The sequence below is a fragment of the Colossoma macropomum genome, unplaced genomic scaffold, assembly GCF_904425465.1.
Source record: "Colossoma macropomum unplaced genomic scaffold, Colossoma_macropomum, whole genome shotgun sequence".
NCBI lineage: Eukaryota > Metazoa > Chordata > Actinopteri > Characiformes > Serrasalmidae > Colossoma > Colossoma macropomum.
In genome coordinates, this window is record NW_023495385.1 from 304384 (window position 1) to 330043 (window position 25660).

The 25660-nt window shown below is 36.5% G+C and overlaps 1 protein-coding gene across 1 annotated transcript; it reads right to left on the reverse strand.

Moving 5' to 3' along the window:
* Positions 1-4775: 4775 nt before the first annotated feature.
* slc2a15b (solute carrier family 2 member 15b) lies at positions 4776-24888 on the reverse strand. Its single transcript, XM_036562364.1, has 12 exons — positions 24673-24888; positions 18514-18612; positions 15055-15215; positions 14369-14493; positions 14053-14198; positions 13529-13661; positions 11021-11208; positions 10229-10339; positions 9465-9566; positions 9072-9147; positions 7587-7714; positions 4776-5806 (listed from the first exon to the last, which is right to left on the reverse strand). Exons 1-12 carry the CDS (start codon positions 24715-24717, stop codon positions 5525-5527), a joined length of 1596 nt encoding a protein of 531 aa, XP_036418257.1. The 5' UTR covers positions 24718-24888; the 3' UTR covers positions 4776-5524.
* Between the last annotated feature and the right edge of the window lie 772 nt (positions 24889-25660).

A 25660-nucleotide genomic window follows, 5' to 3' on the forward strand; every position in this document is an offset into this window, starting at 1 on the left:
CAGAATCACATATTCAAGCAACACTGTTCACAAGTAACCCTTTATAAATGAATTGGTGAGACGAATTAATGCACAGAGCAGTTAACACAACTGAAATTACAAAACAAGTTAGTTAGCTAATTCAGAAAAGCTTTGCCTATATACTTTTCTCTTCACAACAAATGAATGTGAGTGAACTAATCTTGAGGGTACGGCCCACTGTAAGGCTGTCCAAAACTGTATTAGTCTTTCTGACATGACTAGGGAAACATATTTTAATATTAAAATGATTTTTTAGATGTAGATTCAACCCCAGCTCCAACCTTTGATGTTTACTTCCTTTAGTGGGGCCTCATAATTCTCTCCCTACTACTGCCTTTAATAAATCAGGTCCTGATAGTTTTAGCTGAAACAATTTTTGAAACAGAGGCTTATAGTTAATGTCATGTTTGCTCTCTTCTCTTTGCTGGAGCTTCCTGTGCTTGGGATTTGGAGAACAGATTTCTGGAGCAAATGGAAGCTCAGGGCAGGTATTCCAAACATGCTCCACTGTACAGTGGAGATAGCAGGGGGCAGGAATTCTGTGGCATGCTGTTGGAGTGTTGAAAGCACCTGACTGGTATATGCCAGTGCTCTCTCGCACTTGCGGACATTGTTTTCTGGGGGGAATGGAAAGGGGCCGGTGTGTGTATGTTTCTGAGGAGGCGGTTGATGCATTTGATATGGAGCTCAACGTACACTCGACAGGATCTGTCAGCTGCACTGTGCCTGTGTGTGTTTGCGTGCTAAGCATGACTGCGAAGTGTTTATCAATCAAACATGTAGCTGTTGGACTGCCATTCAAAACCATGTGAGTCCTTGATTGGACGACCAAATTTAATTTTGTAATAAAATGTCAGAGCTACAAGTTTTCAAGCTGCTAATGTTTTCATCTCCATACGACAGGGATGTTGATAGGTTACATTACCAGCTAGTCTGGAGACAGTTTTGCAGTTTCTCGTATAAAGTTTAGAGGAGCTATATTATCCAAAAGAGTGTGAAAGAATGTCCTTGCTTTCCTTGTTTAATGAAAAGAGTTTGCGAAAATACTTTCATCAGTTCATCATAGTTACGATGTCACAATCAAGAAAACATTTATGTATGACTGCCCATGCAGCACAGGACTGCTTTTTGGATGAGACACAGTACAGCAGCACAGGGGTCATTTGCTTTACGCCCAAAGTTGAACAAACAAAATGTATTTGCTGTTAGGAAGGCAACAACACAACACTGTGACAGGGCCTTAAGGCAGTGGTTCTCAACCCTGGTCATGAAGGACCCACTGCGCCGCACATTTTAGTGTTTTACATACTCCCAACACACCTGATCCAACTAATCAGCTAATTTATGAGCCCTTCCTGAGTTGAAGTGGATGTGTTTTGGTAGGAAAACACAAAAATGCACAGGGCATGGGGTCCTCCAGGACCAGGGTTGAGAACCACTCCCATAAGTGATAAAGAGATTGTAAAATGGTCTTGTGAAAATAGAATTTTGGTACATAAAACCATACAAACTTTGAAAGGAGTGGGATTCTAGATTCTAGATCATTATTTAGAAGATTACCTTCTATACTTGGAGAACTGTCATCTACATATGAATGCAATGCAATGCAGTACTACACATTTCACAAAGAGCTTAACAAAGATGATGTTCACAAGATTGGTGTTATAAAAATTCACCTCTAGAATTGAGAGTTTTCTTCCTTTTCATGGTCATTTTTGCACTTTGACAAGTGAGTGGGACTGAGAATAAGAGAGCCACTACAGGTAAAACACATGTAATCTATTGCAGCCTATTCTCCAGCAAGATAAAAATTAACCTGGAAAATTGTATTAAAAACGTGTTTTTCCCCATACACTGTTATGTGATTAACATGGACACTGTTGGCTGTCTGTGTACGAAATGTTGTGACTTTGTGTTGAGCTGCTAGTGAGCAATGATGGGTGAAATGGGAGGGGTAAGAACCCCCTTCTGTGACAACAATAACAAATAGCTTTTAAATACAATAAAAACATTTTAATAAATGTTGATCTACTTGCTGACCAACAAAGGTGACAATCCAGCCAACTTCAGATTTTGTCAAACATGCACATTTCCATATAAATATATTCCATCAATTTTATTGAAGGAAAAAATGCATATTTGAACTGAGGGACCAAAACTGCATCCTACTGCGAAAGGAAGAGAGATTGAGAGAGAGACAGAGAGAGAGAGTGAGAGAGAGAGAGAGGGAGGGGGAGAGAGAGAATACCAGTCTCTTCCCTAATACGATAAAAGTAAGTGTACTTCAGCCTTACAAATGCAATATATTTCTCTTAACAATCGCAGATGTTTTTGCATTACATCAGTCGTCATAGCCTGGATGTTATATGTACCAGTCAAAAGACACATGACAAAATGAATGTGATTCCAAAGTCCGAGGGGTTCTATATTTCAGGCTCTTTTCAAGGAGAATCATATGTAAATAATGTGTGCCCCCTGCTGTTTGTGTTCCAGAATTACAGTAGTTTATTTATGAAGAGCCATTTAAAGCAGTGCTGGATGTCACTGCTGCATCTGTACATTACTAAAACTCATTACAACATTGACAACAGCACAGAAAATTCAAACTACTGTGCTCAGTGAATGTTACACTTATTTTCACAATGTTGAAATATTAGTAAGACTGGATTTAAAGGAGAATTTTTTAAAAATTTCTGCGTAATTTAATGGTTAAGGTGTTAACAAAGTTGCTCAGAGAGTTTTAGTGAAATTTATTGAGGCAAAATTGGTAGCAGAACCACATGTGGGAAAAGTCTTGAAGCCTCTGAAAGCTGCCTCACAGAGAGTTTTTACATGAAAGTGTTATAATAGTTATATTGTTTTGCAAAACGATTTTGCACTAAAACATTAGTACATGTAAGGTGTTGTAAGAGAAAACAGAACCTGGACAAAGCACTTTATTTCAGATTTATCACTATTATACCATCCTTAACATTACATATAAATACTCATAGTGCACACATGGAGGGTCACTGGTTTCCTGGTTAATCTTTAAAAGCTTAATTGGCAATAAAAACAATAGAATTTACTGTGGAAATGCTGATGTCAAACAACCTACAAGGCTCATTAAGCACAAAGCCATAAGTTCATATTAGAAAGCTTCTTGCTGTCTGTCTATGTTTGATGGATACTGACATGAAAAACATCAGAATGTACCGTTTCATGTGTCACCTGATATTCAAATGATCATAATATAAGGGAAACAGGACAATACTGAGAGATAACATTTTTACCTTTTTAAAAACATTTTATTTTTTTACTGTGGGGAGATGTTGTTTAGAATGTTTCCAGGACACCATCTTTTCAGATACATTTCAGGCGGGACAGGACCTGGGTAGACAATGTACATAGTATGGTTTCATGTATATACACTGTGGTGCACAAAAGAGGTAAAACTGTCAGAATGTACAGTACTCCAACACTTTAAACGTAAGCCATAAAGGTACAGTACAGTCTTAAGGCGCAGGATATGGAGACTATCAATGTAGTCATGGATATGTACTCCTTTGCAAAAAGGAGAAGAAAATGTCAAATGCAGCTCAATATCTTCTACTGATATTATAAATAAGGCATTATGAACAGGCAGGAAAACGTCCGTAGCGAAGGACTGGCCAGATTTAGCAAGGTAAGCTGACATTTTGTAGAAACAACATTCATGTCTTTCAGTGTAGATTGTCAGTCCATTAAAGTTCTCTTTGCAGAATGTGTGGGATATGGGTTGTTTTTTTAAAAGAGAAAAGCTAAGAATTTGAGTGATATGATTGTGCTTGGCCTAGAAAATATGAATATAAAGCTAAACAATCAGTGACAATTTAGACAAAATTGACACGTCTATCCATTTTCCAAATTACTATTGACTGAAGTGACAAAATTACTTAAATTCATCGTATAAAAACGGCTACATTAAAGTTCGACTTTAACACTGCTTGGTCTCAAATATGGCCACTACAGACCATCTAGATGCTACTGAAGGGATAGCTCAACCTAGACTCCTTGGTTGTTGGACAGTCAAGTTGTGTAGTGGTGGGCAATATGACAAAAATATAACATCACAATACATTAAGCCATTTTGTTGATTCCATATATGCATCATGATATTTTGTTTTTCTGAGGTTTGATAAAGAAAGTAGTGCCACATTTAAAAATTACTATCAAAAACTTGAATACAATGATTTCTATTCGATGTTTCACATATGGAGCTGCAATGAATTCAGTTAAACAGAACTAATTATACTCTCAATGCAATGAAACATGCCATTATCAGTTCTTTAAAGAGTTTTTTTTTAAAAAGAGTTTGATGTAATATGTAAACATATGTTTTAAGACTTACCATTCACTCTCCAGTCCATACAGTCCATATATGGAAACCAAGTTGGATAAAGAGTCTGTTTTCAATTCATTGTTTCTGTGATGTCACAAAAACCAACACATTCACATATGTCCACCTATTCAGCCTGAAGCAGTTTAGCCCCGCCCATTCATGCTGAAGTTATAAGGAGCGTTTCAGCCTGGACTGCTTTTTGAAAGAGGTACAATACAGGGTAGCCAATCAGAACAGAGAGACATATATTAGACTTAAAGGCACAGTTGCAAAAACAGCCTGTTTAATTCTAAGAGGTAAAGAGAGGTTGAAAGATGGTTGTGTAAAAATGAATTGCGACTGTTTTTGGATTATAAAACCACACAGGAGGAAAAAATAAAGTACAAGATAAATAGGGGATATGGCCCCTTTTAAGTACTGATATTTTTCATGACATGCTTAGGAAAGTGCATTGTCACACAATGTGGCTATTATAACGTGTTCATTATGAAAATGACAAATAGTGTCATATTGCCCACTCATGCTGCCTTGTTATCCAGAAACACCAATATCTGCTTGGCAAAATGGTCTGGAGCCATATTTGAACCAGTAACAGAAAAACATTCGATATTAATCAACATTAATATCTGCAGGGCTTAAAACAGTAACTGGAATTTTTTACAGCTTTTTTTCCATCATGCAATTTTGGAAGCCCTTCAAGGTCACTAATCAAGCTGGAAAATATTGTAAAGGGGCTGGATGACAAAAAATACATTTCCTGAGATAAAAAAGTAATGGCTCACTACGTTTTTTTGTAGAGAACTCAAACATTTTACTTGACTAAATGTTAGCAGAGTCTTTACACGCCGTGATGAGCCACCATTCAAGATGTTCCAATGGAATATTCAAGTCTTTCTTAACAGATCTTAACAGCTGTTGAGAAATTTTGCATGTTTTCAAATGAACATGTGCAGATGTAAAATAGGCTTTGAGTCATGCGATATGCTCAGTTAACAGTATTTTAGCATCAAACCCCTTTATGGCATAGCGGAACTGCCTCTGCTCTTACGGTGACTGAGGAGCAGTTGTGTTCTGTAGCACCAAAGATATTCAGTCACTCTCTCACAAACACCCAGACATCTTCCCATTTCTACATTAGTCCCTCTACTCCTCTTCTTCATCACTCCATGTGTATTTCTCCTCTAGGAGCTCCTTATGCCCCATCTTAGCTTCTACTGAACCATATCCGTTCATCTTTTTGAGGCTGAGCTGGTCGGCCATGGACAGCGGTTCCGTCTCGAGCTCACAGTTGTTTCTGGATGCGAACATCTGGCTAATCTCCACAAATGTTTTGTTCTTCGTCTCGGGGATGATGAAGTAGACGTAGGCAGCCACGCCCACACAAACGCCGAAGAAGACCAGGTAACAAAACGCACCTGCAGACATCTGGTAAAGGGACAGAACATGTAGATACTTTCAATAATAATAATAATGCACCCTGAGGCCTTCTTACAATTTGAAAACTTTTTATGTTCAACAAATAGACTCTTAGAATAAAGTAGTCTAAATAGTTCATGGTTTCTTGAAAAATAGCTTTAACTGTTAGTAAATCCTTACATTATGTGGAGGACCTTTAAACTTTATTAGGCACCTCTCATTTACAAAAAAAAGGTTTTTAGGGGACCAAAAGTAGTTCTTCTGTGTCATCACTCCCAATAACTCTTTTTGGCCCCTTTACTGTTAAAGGGGAATCCTATCAATTTTTCAAAATTTCTGCAGAATTGAGATGTTAGGATGTAAACAACGCCATTCAAAGTGGTCTGATGTGAAATTCTCTGTTTTAGATAAATTTACCAACCCAGATTTTCTTTACAGTGGTGGTGATAAGAACTGGGAGTCACAATGTTTACAACACAATTACAGTAATTTATTTTCAGTTATAAATGTCCAGTGATTCTACATGCATCTTCTGAGTTTTTATATGTTATGTTGATAATGGTAAAATATTGGTAAACACAAAAAAAATTAGACCAATTTTTAGAACTATTTTGCCATACAACACACTGCACATTAGGCAGCGTATTAGGTTTTAAGGCCAAAATCTTATGTATGAAATTTTAAAGAATGTCTCAGAATCAGGTACCTTTTTTTGTTACCATATCATGTGATAACTTTCTGTAATGTAGCTGTTAGAGGCATTAAACCTGGACATCTGGTTCCTATAATCACCACTTTGTTTACATTTTAACCATTTAATTATGCAAAACTTTTAAAAATTCTCTAGAAATTTTCTTTAAGTATTTTTAAGGTCCTTTACAGTCTGAACAACAACACAATACATTTTTTGTCTATTTATAAGTTGTGAATTTCCATTATGCTGCAAAGTGGTAACGAACATCAGTGTGCAAATCTGTACATAACACATTTACATCCTATAAAAAAATTCAAAGTTCTGACAAAAGCTCACATGACAAGGTGAAGAACCTCAACACTCCCACACTTCATCCTGTGCTGCTCAAATTTCTATCACTCACCATATTAACAAATTTGTTATATTTAATAATCCCTTATAAAATGAGGATTTAAATATTACAAACTATTCACAAAAAGCTATTTTAGATGGTTTATTTAATATTGCAGGGATTCTGCTGACAGAGACGTTAAATGATTAAAAATAATAAATAAAAATATACCATAATTGTCTATTTACATTCATTTTTTGTCAGGTTATCTGCTTGATCTGTACACTCTTAAAAAGGATGCTTTTTCAGGGGTTTAATAAAGACAGTGGTTCTATGTAGAACCATGAACACTCAAAGACCCATTTGCATGCTTAAATCGTTCTTTGCATGGTGAAGTGGTTTTATATAGCACCTAAAAGGGTTCTTCTACTGATATAATGTCAGTTTGTAACAATAGCAAAACCCTTTTGGTGCTATATGGAACTCTTGTCGAAAAGATTCTATATAGAACCATATACAACACATTCTCCATCAACCTGAAGAACCATTTCACCATGCAGAGAACTCTTTAAGCATGCTGAAATGGTTCTTGGAGTGTTCATGTTTCTATGTAGAACTGTTGACTTTACTAAAGAAACCTTGTAGAACCACATTTTTTAAGAATGTACTTTTGCTGTCCAGCTACCAATATTTAAATATATGATCAATGTGTAAGAAATGCAACATTTGTTAGACACATCATCATCTTGATATTATGAGCTCACCTGTAAGAATGGGAAGACAAAGCCCACTGTGAAGTTGGATATCCAGTTAAGAGATCCCCCCACAATAAAAGCAGCAGGACGGTGAGACTGCTTAAACAGCTCGCCTGTCATCAGGAAAGGCACTCCAGCTGTGCAGAGACCACAAGAGACAAAAGAGTCATTACAGTCCTCACACTTCCTCCTTTCAACACCAGGGGGAGACTTTTCCTTGACTGAGCTGTGACAGAAAAGTCACACATATTTCACATGTGAAGTTTGCAAAAACCACGATTTTTCAAGTGATCACGTTTTCACATGTGATAATGTATTTTTCACATGTTATGACTCCTTTAACATGTGAAGTATGCAAAAACCATGTGTTTATTCACATATGAAAATCATCTGACTTTTCTGTAAGGCATGTTCCAAACATATGGCAGATGTTCACCTTTACAGAATGTGTGCTTACACTGCCCATCAAAACTCTGAAGTCTAGAGGCCACTAGTGAAAATTCTTCTATTTTGCATTCTTTTCTAATTCAATCCATTTGTTCAATTACAAATTATATTATCAGCATAATAATCTGAGTGAACAGTAGGATCTTTGAAATTTTTACATCCATCCATCCATCCATCATCTAAACCGCTTATCCTTCTGGGTCACGGTGGGGTGCTGGAGCCTATCCCAGCTGTCATTGGGCGGAAGGCAGGATACACCATGGACAGGTCGCCAGTCCATCGCAGAATTTTTACATGTATTTCAGAATTTCTTAGGGTCGTCACCCTTTCAGTTTAATGACAGTGTGCACTCGAGCTGGCACGGACTCTGATCCGTGACAGAAGCCTCTGATGAGCAGATCAAATCCACCCGAAAGTTGTCTGAACACAGGTTTTAGTGGAAGGAAAAAGACAAAATAAATAAATAAAAGTCCTTTTTGTACAAAGGCCTGAGCATGGTCAGTTCACACATTTGCTTCCATCTGAACAGTGATCCAGAATCTTTAACTATTCTTCCTTAGTTTACTTGTTATAACTTTTCTTAAGTGTTTAAAAATCTACAACTTTCTGTTGTTTATTTGTGGGATTAAATGAAAACAATCCCAGATCTCAGTGCGATTTCTTGGACCCCACTGTAGCTTTTGAAAATGTATTAAAAAGAAAGTTGTTTTAGCTAGTGATGTTCAAAATGTGCTTTTGGAGGGGAATTCCAGTGCTTTTTTAATACCTTATGAATGATTCAGTTTGTACAATGTAAACAAGATTAATTCAGGTTAGATTAATATGAAACTGTCCACTGTGTGTGTCATGGGACAACATTGTGATGGGGCAATGGTTTTACCCCGAAAACATAAGATGATATCAGAATGAATGTGTTATTAAAGGTCAAGACCAATAGGAATAAGAGGATAGAGAGAGAGAGAGAGAGAGAGAGAGAGAGAGAGAGAGAGAGAGAGATAGAGAGTGAGAGAGAGATAGAACAGATAATGTGTCTTGTTAATGTCTCACCAGGCCCGATGCAGAATCCTGCTATAATGCCGACCACACATGCCACACTGACATAGTGCATGAAGGGCACATGAGCCTGCCATTGGAAAAAAGCATGAGACCATAATGAAGGACCAGTGGTCTGCTATCAGTGCCATTCAACTTGAATTAAACATATGAGTCTGCAGTCACAGAATACATTAAGCTCCTTTTAAGGGCACAAACATCAAGCGGGAAATGCATGAAAGACTTCTGTCTAAAGGCACAACAGCTGTTTTGTATGAACTGGAAGTTGCTGACATTCTTTAAGGCCTTAATGTCTGTCTGACAAGCCATTTAACCATTTTGCATAACTTCATAGTAGCAATAGTTACATTTTTGGTTGACGTTTCTCTAATGAGGAGGTCCCTGTACCTGTAATATGAGGGAGAGGGTGATGCCTGCACAGCACACGCCCATAAAGCTGAATCCACCAATCATCAGTGGCCTCCTACCTACCCGTTCAATAGTGAAACACTGTGGGGTGGACAGAGAAGAGAAGAAACGTAAACTTCAGTGGTTTATGATCTGCCTAATCTACTCAATCAAAAGAGACAGAAGCAGATCTTAGCTGCCCAAATTCTTTACTACATATTGCTGTTAAATAACATATACTTAAAGGAATGGTTTGGCGAACAGATCAGATTTACACAATTTTTCACTCATCCCTGATATTGTCAATCAGCCAAGACATGTTTGGGGTCCAAATTTTGTTGTTTTAATTTAGCGCTGGAGCTACGAGGCTAATGTTGCTAACAAACACTATAAGTCAATAGTCACCCAAATCTTTTTCATAAATACTATATGTCCCCCAATATTTCCTTATAGCTTCAACGCTAAACTAGATAAGCAAAATTTGGACACTATATCTTGGCTGATGGACTATAATTGTGTAATTTAGATTTTTTTTACTGAACCATTCCTTTAATATATCATTTCTGTATTCCGAGTCAAATATCAACTCGTGCAAATATCACACATTGCAAATATTCTTGAGCTCACCTATATATAAAGGAATCCAGACACAGTTCTGCTTTTATAATGTAAAAACAAGAGATTCCATGCAAAAAAACAAATTTCTTAGTAGCCCATGTATGTGGTACGCTGTGGGTCAGTGAATTAAAGGACTGTTTTCTTACCCCAACGAGTCCAGCAATGACTTCGATGGCACCGGTTCCCACTGTTGTGTACTGAACCTGAGTGGCAGAGATTCCTGCATTTTCAAAGATGGCGTTTGTGTAGAACCAGATCTGAAAATAGATACCCCGATAGTTTATTATTTACACTATTTGGGTACATCATTCTTACCATTATCTTTAGTATACAAATAAAAATTTACAAAGTACAAAATACAAAGTAAAAAGACACTGTAAATTAGAAAAGTACATTTCCTGAAGAAAATGCAGTTGGTTTCTAGGTTGTTTGTATGTGTTTGCTATAGTATTTTAAGTGGTTGCTAGGGTGTTTCTAAGCAATTGGTAAGGTGACTAAGGTGCTTGCTAGAGCGATTACTATGGTATTCCAGGTGGTTGCTGTGATGTCCCAGGTGGTTGTTGGGATGTTAGTGTACTTGCACCATGGTGACATAAAAAGGGTGTGCAAACATTTGAACCAATTTTTGAGCATTTTCCCTCATTCATTCCTATGGGGAAAAAATTGAAAAGAGTTGAATGATTGCTATGTGGGAACTATATATCCAATCAAAAAGCTGCATAAAAGCACACCTCTCACAATGAGACTGAACACTGGGGAGTTGGCTCAGTATTTATACATCTCAAAACTGCAGGACAAGTTAGTGGACAAAAATTCAACAGAAAAAAAAGAAGAAGAAAAACTAAACAGAAAAAGAGTTCAGTGAATTGGATTATACTGTTATGCATTGAGAAACGACTAATTAACAACCAAACATACCTACAATAGCACGCACTCACCGCATCAATGCCAGACAGCTGCATCCCTGCATTGATCACCAGGACAGTGATGACCTGCCAGCGTACGGCTTGGTCTCTGAGCAGCTCGCAGACTGAGATGGTCTGCACTGAAGAGAGTGACCGTTGCTCCTCCTGCATCTCCTCCACCTCCGCCTGGATATTAGCCTTCGCTCTGTACCACTTTAGAGCTGCCAATAAAGCCAGCAGACAAGATGCTAGTGACCATCACTAACATGTGGAAACAACATGAAAGAACTAACATTTCCAGTTAGTAACGCATCATTTTTTTGTAGGAGAACATTAACATGCACTGTGAGCAGTGAGAACCATGCCGTGAATTTGCTAAAGAGTTAATAAATTAAACTTAAAATAAATGTGACGGAATTCCACTAATTTCTCAACATTTTTGCATAACTGAATTACTAAGACATAAAAGTCAAAAGTGGTTTGGTGTGAAATGCTTTGTTCTAGAGAAACTTACAGAGTCAGAATAGTTCACAGTAGTGATGATAGGAACCAGATGTCTGAAGAGTTTAAAGCCACTAAAAGCTATCTGCACAAAAAGTGATATGATATGCTGAGACATTCTTTACAATTCTTTTAGACAAGATTTTGGCCTTAAAATGATATATTTTAAAAATACATTCATCATGGACATTATAAACATATAAAAATGTTTGGATAGTAAATAAAACAGCCATATTTGTGTTGTAGACAGTGAGACTTCTGGTTCCTATCACTACCATTGTACAGAAATTTGTATCAATAAGTTAATCTCAACAATTGAATTACGCGGAAATTTAGAAAAAGCAGTGGAATTCCTCTTAAAAATAAAGTTGCATAAAGGTTTCTTTGGTGCAATACCATAGAGGAACCACTTTCAGGTCTATAAAGAACCTTTCAGTGGATGATTTCCATAGAGAACTATTTTTGTAAATGAGACGTTTGAGTGTGAAGAACGTTTTCAAAGTCTGAAGAACATCCACGTAATGCAGAGGTTCAACACATTCTTAAAAATGAATATTCCTGCGTGATTGCTGGTTCTACTGAAACATTTTTGCTAGTTATAGGAGACATCTGAAGAACAAACATGCTAAAGGAGAGGTGAAAATGTGTTTCCTCAAAATATCAGTTCCATGTTTTCATGCTTATTTTATCTAAGACTGCTGTTAGAAAAAATGGCTTAGAATCATCACCTTCAATATCATCACAACTGTAGTTTTTTTTATCACCTTCATAATCATCATTATATAACATAAAACAATAAAAGCCCTAAAGTTGCTGCCTGGCTGCTACTTGACCCTTCAATTCAAACACATTCTTTGGCTAGCTCATTTTCTCAGAGTGCACTAAGCTAGCTTCTGTATGATGGACAGGTCTTTGAAGTATCAGGCCAAAGGTCTTAAGTGCTCAGAAATCACAGAGGAAGCTCTATTAGCCACTGAGAGACTGACCAACACTCTGTCCTGTCCAACACAATTCAATCAAATGTAATGCAATGAAGTGAGCAGCGGTCTTAACAAAGGCCTTCAGAGCTGTGTGGAAAGCAGTGTGCAAGTAGTTTGATAGAGGAGACGTTTGTCTAAAGTTAGAGTAGAAGAGAAGTGATACAGCATACAAAAGGGGGTGAAAATATCTTTCTAGAGGAGATTAGCGTAGTGTAATAATTAAACTTAGCCAAAACTTACTGGACTGCAAAGTTTTCAAAGAACAACAGTGTTGCGTGTTGGGTCTTCTCTGTGACTATTAGAGCTAGGCCTTCTGCTTGGACCATAAATGTCAAAACTCAGTAAAAAATGAGGCAGAAAACAGCTCTAATATTAATTTCTGATTTTGGATTCCAGTAGTACATTAGCAGTAAACTAACAGCTATTCATATGAACACTTTTTGGCGTTCTACATTAACCATAGACATCTAAAACTTGTAAAAAACATTCCATTTCTTATTTGAAGCTTGTATCACATATTAACATATATTTACCTTGTAGCAGTTTTACAGTGACTCTTTCAGTAAAGACCCTGGCGCAGAGCTGCTACTGTTATCCATTTCTAACACCTGACTGAAGTGCATTAGTCAGGATTCCACTCATAACCACAGTCAGTAACATATCTAGAACGTCCGGAAGACCGAATGCTTTTTCTCATAAAATTGGTCCCATCCACTGGAAATCAAAACGTGACTGGTTTATTCTGCTGTTACTTAATCTGACATGTTAGGCCTTCAGTTCAGCTCCTGAAGTCCAAACCAACTGGAGAGCAAACTTGGTTGTATCTAACTAGATACCACAGAGAAAAAAATCGGATAATTTTCCATTGACTGTTTCAAAAATGTAACACTTTTGTTTCCATCCAAAAATAGACTAAAAATTATAGACATGTATTCTTAATTTCACAGAAATCATTAGGTCTTCTCTGAAGCCCCTAAGTGTTCTCCACCAGTCTTGTCAGCATCAACTTAATTACATTATGTCAATAATGAGTAATAATGAATAGATGGGAAACTATTACCTGTGATAGTAGCATGAATATTATGTCTCTCGATCAGCAAGTAACGAGGACTCTCTGGAAACCATGGTAAGAGCATTAGTTGAATGAAGGTCGGTGCCACAACTAAGGAAAGGAATAGAGGCCAATGCTCCTCCTGTGGAGACAGGTGGAGACAGGTCATGACATCACAGCGTCTTAGCAGGACACTCATACAGTCAAAGTTCAAATTGCTAAAACACATTTCAGAAAGTTCTGTAAGTCACATTGATCTGAAGAGTCCAGTTTCCCAAAAAACTCGAACTTTTACAATCATGTTAACTGGGAGAGCGAGAGAGAGAGTGTTTAATGCAATAATTTATACTGCAAATAAGCAAACCTGCAAACTTGTGAATACTATGATAATCCTAAAACCGATTAATGAAATATCTATTAGGAATCAAATGCCTCCCTAAAATCTTTCTTGCAGCAACTGAACCATTTGTAATCAGATTTTGGTTAATAATGTGAGGTAATAAGAAGACATTTCTACATTAATGCCAATCTACCTTGCCCAGGACCTCATGGAGTCCCAGAATTTGAGCGATGAACACTCCAATACAGATGAAGATGCTAGGCATGAGGCCCAGGAAGCCACGGAGGTTCTTTGGCGCGATCTCTCCCAGGTACATGGGCACTACGCTCAGAGAGATTCCTACACAAGCAGAAAAGGATATCAGACCTTCAATAATGGTGAAGAACCAAGCAGAAACCAAAGTTTAGTCTTAACTAAGTCTGAAAATCAGTGCTCTTAATTGAAACCATTTTATTGACCAAAAGCTTTAGCTAGACATTGGATCAACATGTTAGACATCGCTAAAGCACCTGAGTGAAGCCCTGTGATGAATCGGCCTATGATGATCATCTCTGGAGAGCCACATATTCTGCTGAAACCCATCAGAGCACCAGCTACAAAGACTAAAACTGTGCTCTTCACCAGCGTCCCTTTCCTGCACAACAATGGAAATAACAGTTCATCACTGTCATAACAAAAACCTCTACCTTACAAATGAAAAAGAAGAAGAGGGAATGCATTCTTCATGTAATGTATTTTTTTTTCAATATCGCTACCTTAATTTTGAGACCATGGTCATATTTTTCAATACGTTCTTTTCAGGTTACAAACCAAAAGTGGTTATGACTTAAATCAAATCAAAGTGTGAGGTGCTGAAAGTGGCTGTATTTACTGACAATAACAGATCTCAGACTAAGAAGCACTGCTGTTAATAACATGCTTGCAGAAAGCAATTTATTCAGCCGTCTAGATTTTGGAAAAAAGCATGCCTATTGGCTCACCGACATTAAGAACTACTTTGTTATTAGAATTTGGTGTGGAACAACACTGAATTTTTTGGTACTTTCTAATACTGAAGTAATTTGGTCAGTACCATAACGGTATTGAATTTCGATACCCATCCCTACCCCTGACCTGTTAAATGGTTTTTATTTGGAGGATATTCCATAACAAATTGTGTTCTCAAATAGTTGTTTGTCAACTGTTGATGCTTTACCTCCCGAATTTGGAGACCAGCATTCCGACAGTCAGGGAGCCCAACAGACCCCCAACAGCAAAGATGGACACAGTGATGGAGTAGAGCACTGTGATGCTCTCATGACTCAGGCCAGTCCCATTACGCCTCACTGCTGTGCGGTTAAAAAATTCCTTTATGTACTGGGAAGAAGAAAAGAGAAAAAGAGCTTATATAAATATGTGTTGTTACTCATTAAAATCAGAAATCAGAATCATATTGTGTGTCACCAGATACTTGTTTATAGAAAGTTTATAGAAAAGTCTGCTGCATTTGTAGTTTATACATATATTGCATTGGTCTCTGCATTGGCAGATTGGCAGATATACTTGAAAAATTTTGGATCTTGGCATTGGCCCACAATCCCATATTGCTGCATCCCTAAGTAAAATAGCATTAAATGTCTTTATTTCTTTCACTGGCCAACTAGTTGGCTCTGTAAGTATAGTAACACATCGTAAAGTATTAATTGTTAAAAATGTAACAGGTAAAGGACATTACAAGACAAATAAGCATATCATAAGCATGTATGATCCCCTTACTACATGTTAAATTATCTTTCTTTATTAACAATGATGTAGGTGTGCTCACCAGTCCATCCTTCATATGAAAGCTCAGCTTAAACAATTACTCTATTGAGCCTCCACAAGATTAAATTGCATTACTGAGACAGTTGAGGCTCCAGAGACTAAAATTGTGTGCTTAATGCAATTAAGACTGATCATCTGATCTAAGGTCATCATGGGAATTAGAAGATTATAAGAACCATCAAAGTTTATTAGCTTAGTAGATGGCAGCAAACTAAATCAGCTAGCGCTGATCAAGTGTCAAACTTGCCAAGAATGTCATGAATAAGTTAATAATCTTAGGACTGTCTGTTGAGGACATTACATTATATGAAACGGACATGCTAACTTTGTCTACCAAGTTCTATGCATTAAAGGAATAGTTTGGTGAAAAATTAAATTTACACAATTTTCCACTTACCCCAGAAGTATTCAGTCAGCCTAGGTGTGTTTGGTGTCCAAATTTTGCTTCTCTTGTTTTAAACTGGAGCTACAAGGCTAACATTACTAACAAACACTGAAAGTCAAAGTCACCCAAACTCTTTTTTATAAATACATTTCCAAAAGTTCCCTCAACCTCCCTAAACTGTATACAGGTCTTCAGTAAGGTTGCGCAGACTAGTCAATAAAGTTTAGAGCACATTATGCTACATGAAGGCAAGTATTCTGTGAGGGAGGTTTAATGCAGCACAGTTCTTCTGGTATTAAATAGCTGCCCCCTGGCACTCAGTTACAGTGAGGTTTTGTTCACTTTTATAGTTTTCAGTCATATTGTCATACTGTGCTCTTAACCACATTGACACATCTGTGCCACATTCATAAAGATCTGGATGTGATTTGACCAAGTTGAGAGAAGTTTTGAGGACGTATTTATGTAAAAGATTTAGGTGACTATTGACTTCTAGTGTTTTTTAATCATGTTATAACTGAAGTTCAGAGGGAGGAACATGCCTGAAACCCATCCTTCTTCCAATCTAACGCCCTATAAATTCACATCCTCACCTTCCGTTTCTGTGACGAAGGGTTCCTCAGTCCTACATCTGTCCTACTACAGCTATGAGGGGGGTCTGGCCTTCTAGCAACAGGCAGAAGCTCAAGTTCTCAGAGTTCTCCCCCTTCCCTCAATCAGTCTTCCCTCTTACTACTACCATGTTAAAGGCAAGGTCTGAACTCACAAAGTAACATTAGCCTTGTAGCTCAAGTTTAAAACTAAAGAAGAAAATTTAGACAATAAACTTGTCTTGGCTGTTTGATTACAGCTAGGTAAGTGGAAAACTGTGTAAATTAGTTGTTTCATTGAACCATTCATTTCATCACATGCATCTTAAAATGAAGCTGTTTTTTTACAAAGTGATGACCTCAGGTCGATCTTTCATGCATGCTAATGACTGGATGATTGCTTTAGTTGTCATGAAGGAGAACACAATCTGAACAAGTTTGTAGAGTCATTACTGCCATTAAGCTATTCTATTTAAATGTAATCTACATCATTACTATATAATTATGTAGTGAATTATATGTACTGTACATCAAATAGACAATCTGTGTCAACGTGCTCGAATCTGCACTTGACATTTTCCTGTCTCACTTTTTTTTTTCCTGCAAAACAAGACTGTACCCGCAACCATAACTTTTAATCAAGCTGAAATCATAATAAAATATCTCTTCCTTACAAACGTATTTGTTTCACTTTTTCAATAGGCTTGCAATGACAACAATAGTCACATTTAAGTGACCTTGTGCTTCAGCAAAATGTGCATAAATCGGATTTATGACGCTGTAGCCATACTCTGAAGCTTTCCTCACATGCATCAACAGGAAGATGATTGTTGGCTTAATGCTTCATCTCCACAGTACAACATTCATAGTTTTTCAAGAAAAAAAAGCAAAACAAGCTCAAAGAGCATGAGAAATATTTCTCCCCTTCTCTCAACTGCAAAAAAAAATGCACTCGTGATTACCACACAGACACCCTGTCTCTTCATCCCCACATGGTTTTCCCCAGAACTCTCACACATTCAGTCATTTTATGGTCAGAAAAATGATTTGGCTCACTGACTTCAACTTTAGCAGCTTTTTAAATGATGATATCTTTCAGAGTTACCATGGTACAAAACATGCTAACCTCCATCTTTTCTCTAAAGATTCTCCTGTGTAAACACATGGCTTTTTAGTAGAAAGAGTGATCCATTTTATGTCCATTTGACCACATTAACTCTGAAATGGGCTCTTGTTTTGAAGAGCTGTTGGCCTTCCTACTGCGCTCCCTGCATGAATTAGCGGTTGCGTCACAGAACACATGGTAAGTACAGCTAAGAATAATGTTTTCCTTCATTCCTTAATGATAAAACCTCAACGTGATACCTAAGGTCGTCTATTTCATGCTAGTTCATCTACTAAAAGATGCAATTTTCCTGATTTTCTTTTTTTTTTTAATAGCAGTTAAATGTAAACATATAAAAAAGTTTCAAAATGTCCCTTCATTCCTCAGTTCATACATGAAAATTTTGCTGCATATTGAGTTTACGTTATAAAGACGTTTAAGTTATAAAGACTGTTTCAGTGTTCCTGGACTGCTTTTTATGCCAACACAGGGTGGCCAATGGAAAAACAGGGTCATTTACATTTATCAGTATAAATAAAAAAGATAAAAAGATGTTGGAAAATTATAATGTAGAAATTAACTATGTTTTTGGTTCATCAAACTACATCAAAGTCATAAGTGGATGTTTTATGTAAGTTTTATTTTAAGCATAACCATGACATTCCTCCAAAGACAGAAAGTCATACTCAGTCATTTTCTATTACATTGAAATATTTTGTCATTCATGTGCTGTGGGCATTACTTCTCCATGAGTTATTTGTTTTCACCAACCTGAGCAGGAGAATTGACTACAGCCAGGTTATAGCCATAAAGCATAGAGCTGCCAAAGGAGGAGAGAAATGCTACTGCCAGCAGGGACAGGGTTAAATGCTGTGGAAACAAGAAACAGAGAGTTAGGACCTGATATTTTAATGGCATCTAGTGCTACAATCACCTAGAAAGGCACTGGTTCAACTTGCACAAACAACGAAGATTGCAATGCTTTCGTGATCTTCAGAATAATTCTTAACATTCTAAATTCTGAACTTACAAAAAACTTACATCCTTAACACAGAATCAAAGTAAGTATTGTCTACCAAGTATCTTAAAGAGCCTGCAATGTAAGTGAAACCAAAAACTATACAACTATAACACCAAGTTAGAAGATATAGATTTTCATTGCGTAAACCATTTGACTTTATTACAGCTTCCATTGTTTTCAGGAGACTTGCTTTCAGTGTTTTAAAGAAACCTATGAGGATATTTTTCCATACTTAGAAGTTGGTTACACTTTCTGCTTCTCACAACCTACATAAAACTCAAATCCTTTCAATGATGTTAAGGTATGGACTCTGGGGGGTCCAGCCTATTTTTCAGATCTGAAGCAAAAGTGGAGCTTGATTTTCTCCTCTCTCCCAAAGATGAAAACATGAAGTTCTGTTTATCTGATGGGGACAGTTTTGGTGGCACACTTCCTTGTGCAAGTGTATTACCTTATATCTCTTCAGAAATATCTCCTGAGAATGAAGAACTTGTACCTACTGGCAATATTGCAAAGTACTTGTGCAAAGAGCTGTACATAATAAACAGTTACACTGAACTGTGTAAAAATAAAATTTAAAGTTTTGTGTTCTGCACATCTAAATCTGCAAGACCTTCAACGAGTAACAAAGCAAAAGCCAGTATAATCATGCAAGAGGAAAAGAGAGCATAATCTAAGAATATTAATATTTCAGACATGTTTGCATGCTTAAATGGTTTATTGCATGATGAAATGGTTCTTCAGATTGATGGAGAAGGTGTTGTATATGGTTCTATATAGCACCAAAAAGGGTTGCGCTATATAAAACCATTTTCAACTATTTTTTTCATCTCAAGAACCATTTCACCATGAAAAGAATCATTTAAGCATGCAACACTTCTGACCACTGTGAAAAGGAAGTCATGCCAGCTTTTGAGCATAGCAGGTCATTACTATCAGCTAGAGGTCAAGTCACCTCGTAAATACATCAGCATTATTATGTTATTTTGGGTGTGCTTTCGTGTAAACTGATTTGTGCATGCCAACTGCAGGCACAGTCCCGCTTAAGTAACTTGAAGGATTAATGCCTGGCTTAAGGGCACAATGGTGGTAGTAGTATTCTATCAGCTGAGATCTAACCCATGATCTCTTGGCTCATTACCAAGTCCCCTGACTGCTGGGCAACCACCACACTGGCAGTACCATAAATACCATAATACTCTCTCCATACATTTGAGGATAAGCATTTTATGGAGAATGTGTCTAGCTTGCATTGGAAAGCAAGACTGTTGCTTCCTGAACAGCACGTTTCCCTTTATTATCCCTAAATGACAGCATTATGGTAGCTTGTAAATATATCCAGACAGCTGCTGCCCTGTTGTCAGAACAGGTCACTCAGTTCAAGACAGGTCACAACCCCTAGTCAACTGACTGTTGTGAGCAAAAATGTGTGGATTACCCGTTACAGTTGACTGCAATGGGTATTTACATATTGCACTTACAGCGTTTAGCAGATGCTCTTATCCAAATATACTTCGTTGTCTACTTGAAAGAGGTATCCTTAAAGGGGAACTCCACCAGGTTTATCTCAGTTCCCTGCCTAATTAAATTTTTAAGTTAGAGGAACTTGAATAAGACATCTGAAAAGTTTTATGCCTCCATCACATACCTGTACTTTAAAAAGCCTTTAATGGCAGAAAGATACATGCAGAGCATTGTAAGGCAAAACAGTACCAAAATAAAAACTTATTTTTCCTTATTAACCACTATTTTACCATCAACAACATAAAAACTCAGAGGACATGTGGATGTTCACTGGCTGTTTTGGGTAGTAAATAAAATGGCTATATTTGTGTTGCAGGCATTGTAAACTCTGGTTCCCATCACTACCACTGTAAAGAAATCTGTTTTCTCTATGATGTACCATTTCACATCACACCAGTCTGAATGACTGTTTACATCTTAAAAGATTAATAATGCAGAAATTGTCAAAATGAGCTGGTTTCTTCTCTAAGCTAGTACAAATAGGCTAGTCTCCCTAAATGAATTTCATAGGACAGAGCTAATTTCCTATTTTTCTCTAACACAGCTAACCTGATAATGAATCTCCGTGAAGCAGTTTACCTGTGAGTCAGTTCTTTTAGCTAAATAATGTTACTCAGAACAGCACAAAGAGCTTTAACATTGAAAATGCAAAAGCACTGAAAGAAGGGTTTAAAGGAATAATGGAATAAAAAGCTTAGACTGACTTGTTTATAGTTAGAAGAACCATTCATACAATTCCATTGAATATACAACATAATAATAATATAATAGCATTATGTAATATATTATATGATGTTATATACATGCCTTCTGCCCAATGGCAGCTGGGATGGGCTCCAGCACCCCACCGCGACCCAGAGGGATAAGCGGTTTAGATGATGGATGGATGGATGTTATATACATTATATAGTATATCACTGTTGTTGGAAGAAAACCTTGTAAACCTTGTGTACCTCTTTACTTTTAATGTAAGTCAATGGAAGTCATTTTGGGTCATTATTTTAGTCTATTCATCATGAAATTTACATACAATGTAAAGGGCAACAGTTATTTTCAAATTATGTCAAAAACTGAAAAAAATGAAAAATGGGGATATAAGGTTTTTTTCCGACAACAATGATATATATATTATATTCATTATATAATAACATTATAATAACGTTAAATAATATAATAACAATAATAGAATCCTTTTTAGTGCTATACAAAACCATTTTAAAAGGTTCCTTGAAGAGGTTTTCCATCATAGAGAACCATGCAAAAAACCATGGTTTGTCAGGTTGTCATGGTTCTAAATATAACCATTGTCTTTATTAAAGAACCCTTGAAGAGCCCATTTTTAAGGGTGAGCACTCTTAGCAAAAATGGGTTCTATATAGTACCAAAAACACTTTTTGACATCTAACAAGAAATATCATTTTGGGTGCCATGTAGAACTATTTTTGAAGGTTATTTAAATAACCACATATAAATGATTTTCTGTCTTAGTAAAGAACCAGCCAGACAAAACATTAAATGATTCATATTGTCATAGTTCTGTATATAACCGCTGCCTTTACTGAAGAACCCTTGAAGAATCCATTAACACACATAGGAACACCAGCCAGTAGTGAGTTACAGTCTATTCAGTTACAGCTATATAGCAGGGCAGTCTATTAGGTTTAGTTATGAAATAAAGTACCTAATAAAGTCTCTGTTCAGTGTGTATAACATGGTTTCCAAACTGTACACTGAATCTGATGGATTAGACTCGGGCTATAATCCATCTAGCCATGCACATGACTGCAGAGGAAAGTGGAACGTGGCCGAGTCTGATGAGAGTTTATAGTTAGCATGTTGGAACAAAATCATCCTTCAATTCAGTCCAAAAACTCAAAGCCTGCCAATTTCAGAAGTGCTCACTCACATTTTCAAGAGGAAATCCATCTGATCGTGAAGGATATAAAAATGGACTGTGAGTAGATTGGTGGCAGGTGTATGGCCAGTGCCAAAGGAGATTTTCGCGTGAACAAGCACGTGGTTACAGAGCTAAAATGAATAGTTTTATTCAAATCCATCAAGCATTAAAGGCTTATTCAAACTTCCACCTAAAATACATAACAAAGTCGCCCCTGTAATACAAAGACAATCTAGTGGATTCTTGTAGTCCACGCTACAAGGACCACCGGGCAGTCCACGTTTTTGTTCTACTCCAATTTCAAACGTGCCTGCTCTGTTTTACAGCCCTGATTAACTGTCTCAGGTACACGAGGAAGTTTAACAGAGCAAAAACGTGGACACAGTTGTGAATTTTTGGAGCAGAAGATTATACGCTACTGAAAATAAAGGTGCCAAAACCGGTTCCCTGGAGCTTTGCCACTTTTGGTTCCCTAAAGAAGAAATCTTTGAATTGATGGTTCTATAAAGAACCATTATTTGATTAAGAGATGTGTGAAGAACCTTTGTAAAGTGTACAGCACCACTATATGATGTAAAGGTTCCAAATAAGGCTTTCAAAATGATAATTAAAAAACTTATAAAAAGGATAATATTAATTTTTGTGTCTGCAAAAATCTATTCAATAACCTGATAATATAAACAATATAAACCTGTGTGCACTGTTTTCCTTGAACTTTTAAAGAAATATTATTATATATTAGTATAATGCTGCCATAATTCAAAGCATGTTTTATGATTATTGCTTAAAATTTTAAACTAAATGACCATTTTTTCCCCAATAGTTTAGCTTATCAGCATATACGGTTGCACGGTCACACCAACTGACATTTTCAGACATTTGTGTGCATAAATGCCTAAAATACATTTTATTTTGAAAATGTATTTACATAAATGAGATATTGTAGAATATTATGATATATTTCATGTATTTCTTTAAATTATGCAATAGGACACAAAAAATGTGTGCATGATACTGACCCCAGACTAAGTTTTTTCCCCCCATAAATCACATCCAAGCCACAGCATGTAATTCTTACAGCTTTGTTTTCAGACAATGGAATGAAACATTTCATTGTGAGGTCACTAATATGCAAATTAGAATATTACCATACAGAGAATGTATGGCCTAGTATTAGCTGTAAAGTATTGTATGTAGTATTTCCAGTATATTAGCCGGGTCTGGATATTGTTCCTTAAGAAGAAATATCTACAATAAAAAAAAGAAATGGTTCTTCAAGGGTTCTAAGTAAAGACAATGGCCCAAATTTATCAAGCATCTCAGAGTAAGCACACTGATCTAAGATCAGGCCTCCTCTGCTCATATAGTCCCATTTGGTGCTGTGTAAAATGCATAAAATGATCCCAGATCAGCAAGTCTTACTCTATGTTTGATGAATATGTGCCAATGGTTCTATATAGAACCATGAACACCCCGAAAAAAACATTTGCATGCTTAAAGGGTTCTTTGCATGGTGAAATCATTCTTCAGATTGATGGAGAAGGTGTTGTATATGATTCTATACAGAACCTTTCTGAAAATGGCTCTATGTAAGGTGCTGTATAGAATCATATATAACACCTTCTCCATCAATCTGAAGAACATTTAACTAAGCGAAGTACCATTCAAACATTCGAAGGGTTCTGTCAGTTGTCATTGCTTTGCCTTTATTAATAAAGCCTTAAAGAACCCCCTTCTTTTTTAAAGAGTGTAGCTCTGAATGCACAAACCTTCATATTAAAGTAGGTATCTAAAGTAGGCAAAAGAATCCAAGAATTGGAAATCTACTATAAATCAGATGTAAACAAAAAGCCATATATAAAGCTCTAATGCATGTGTAGATTACAAAAGCATCTAAATACATTACCACATGGAAATGAGAAGTCATAAAAGACATGTCTAAGCACACTTACTCAAATATTCGTATCAGGAACTGCCCATGATATTCATTTATTTAGTCATTTATTTTAATGCTGTCGCCTTTGGGGAACAATCTCATGCCTGTTTGGGTCAGATATTCTTGAAGAAATTCATTTTCAGCTTCCCTGCTGAAAAAGGACCATTAGAAACCATGAAGATCAAAACCTAATGGTTTTGCTTTAAAATGGGAATTGACTTAATTGGTTTCCAATAGATCACTTATTTCCTATAGAACACCTTTGGATTCAATTAGGAAACCTTAAAATGCATTTAGAATCAGCCGCTGGTCACCTGTTAAGCCATTAGCATCTTTTACATTGTGATGTTAACCCATTAAGCAGCTAAAACACATTACATAACCATCAGGAACCAACAGTTTTTTTAAACAGATTAGAGTAGGCTACAATGTTCTATTTGCAACAGCAGCTGCTTTTAAAAGATAAATTCATTTCACATGAAAAGGACACACAACAGTTATTCAGTTACTCCGCTATTCAGCAGTTATGAAAGAATGGCTTTCTTTACTCACCCCTCTAATTTTTCCATCAGGCTCTTTTAAAATTTCCTCCGCCATTTAGGAAAGCATAAGTAAACACTCCACTGACTGTAAGGTGATAAAGAGAGAGAGAGAGAGAAAAGAGAGACACACAGAGAGAGAGAGAGTGCTGTTCATGTGCTAAAACCTCTTTATAGTGCTGGTGTTCTGCTGTGCGGTATTTTGGGTAAGAAGGCGTGTGGCTCTGAGAATGGCTTTGGCTCAGTGTGTGTGTGTGTGTGTGGAGAGAGGGAAGGAGTTGCATGTGCGTGTGTGTGTGTGAGTGTGTGTTCTCTCAGTAGCGATTTGTGCCACTCCTGTGAAACACACCGGCATCACATGCTGACCATCCGCGTGATAACACAGAGCCCATCAAACACAATCCTGTTAAAAACCCCAAAAATACTGCAGTGATTACGAGTAACAATCATTAACAGCAACTCCACACTGCAGAAAAATAATATTAAAAAAAAGTAAAACAAAAACATTTTCATAACATGGCAAATTGCAGCATCTTAAGTGTTGCCAATATATTGAATCCAACTAATTATCCATTAAATGCACCTGGACCCTCAGTTTAATGTGATAGATTCTATCTAACCCTTAAATCTAAAAATAAATCTTAAATAAATAAATCTAACCTTTAACCTGAACCTTACTTTAACTTTAAATTCAACCCAAAACCTAAACCTACCCCAAAACATAACACTTTGCCTGAGCCTAAACCTTGTGCTGCTATATATATATACATATATATATATATATATATATATATATATACACAAACCCACATTATATATGTATATATATATATATATATATATATATATATATATATATATATATATATATACATATATAATGTGGGTTTGTGTGTTCTCTGTAAAAGATATATTATATTATATAATATATAGTTGTATATAATATATAGTTGTAAAAATAAATAATGCAAGAAGGATGTAAAATTAGCTGTAAATTTAAT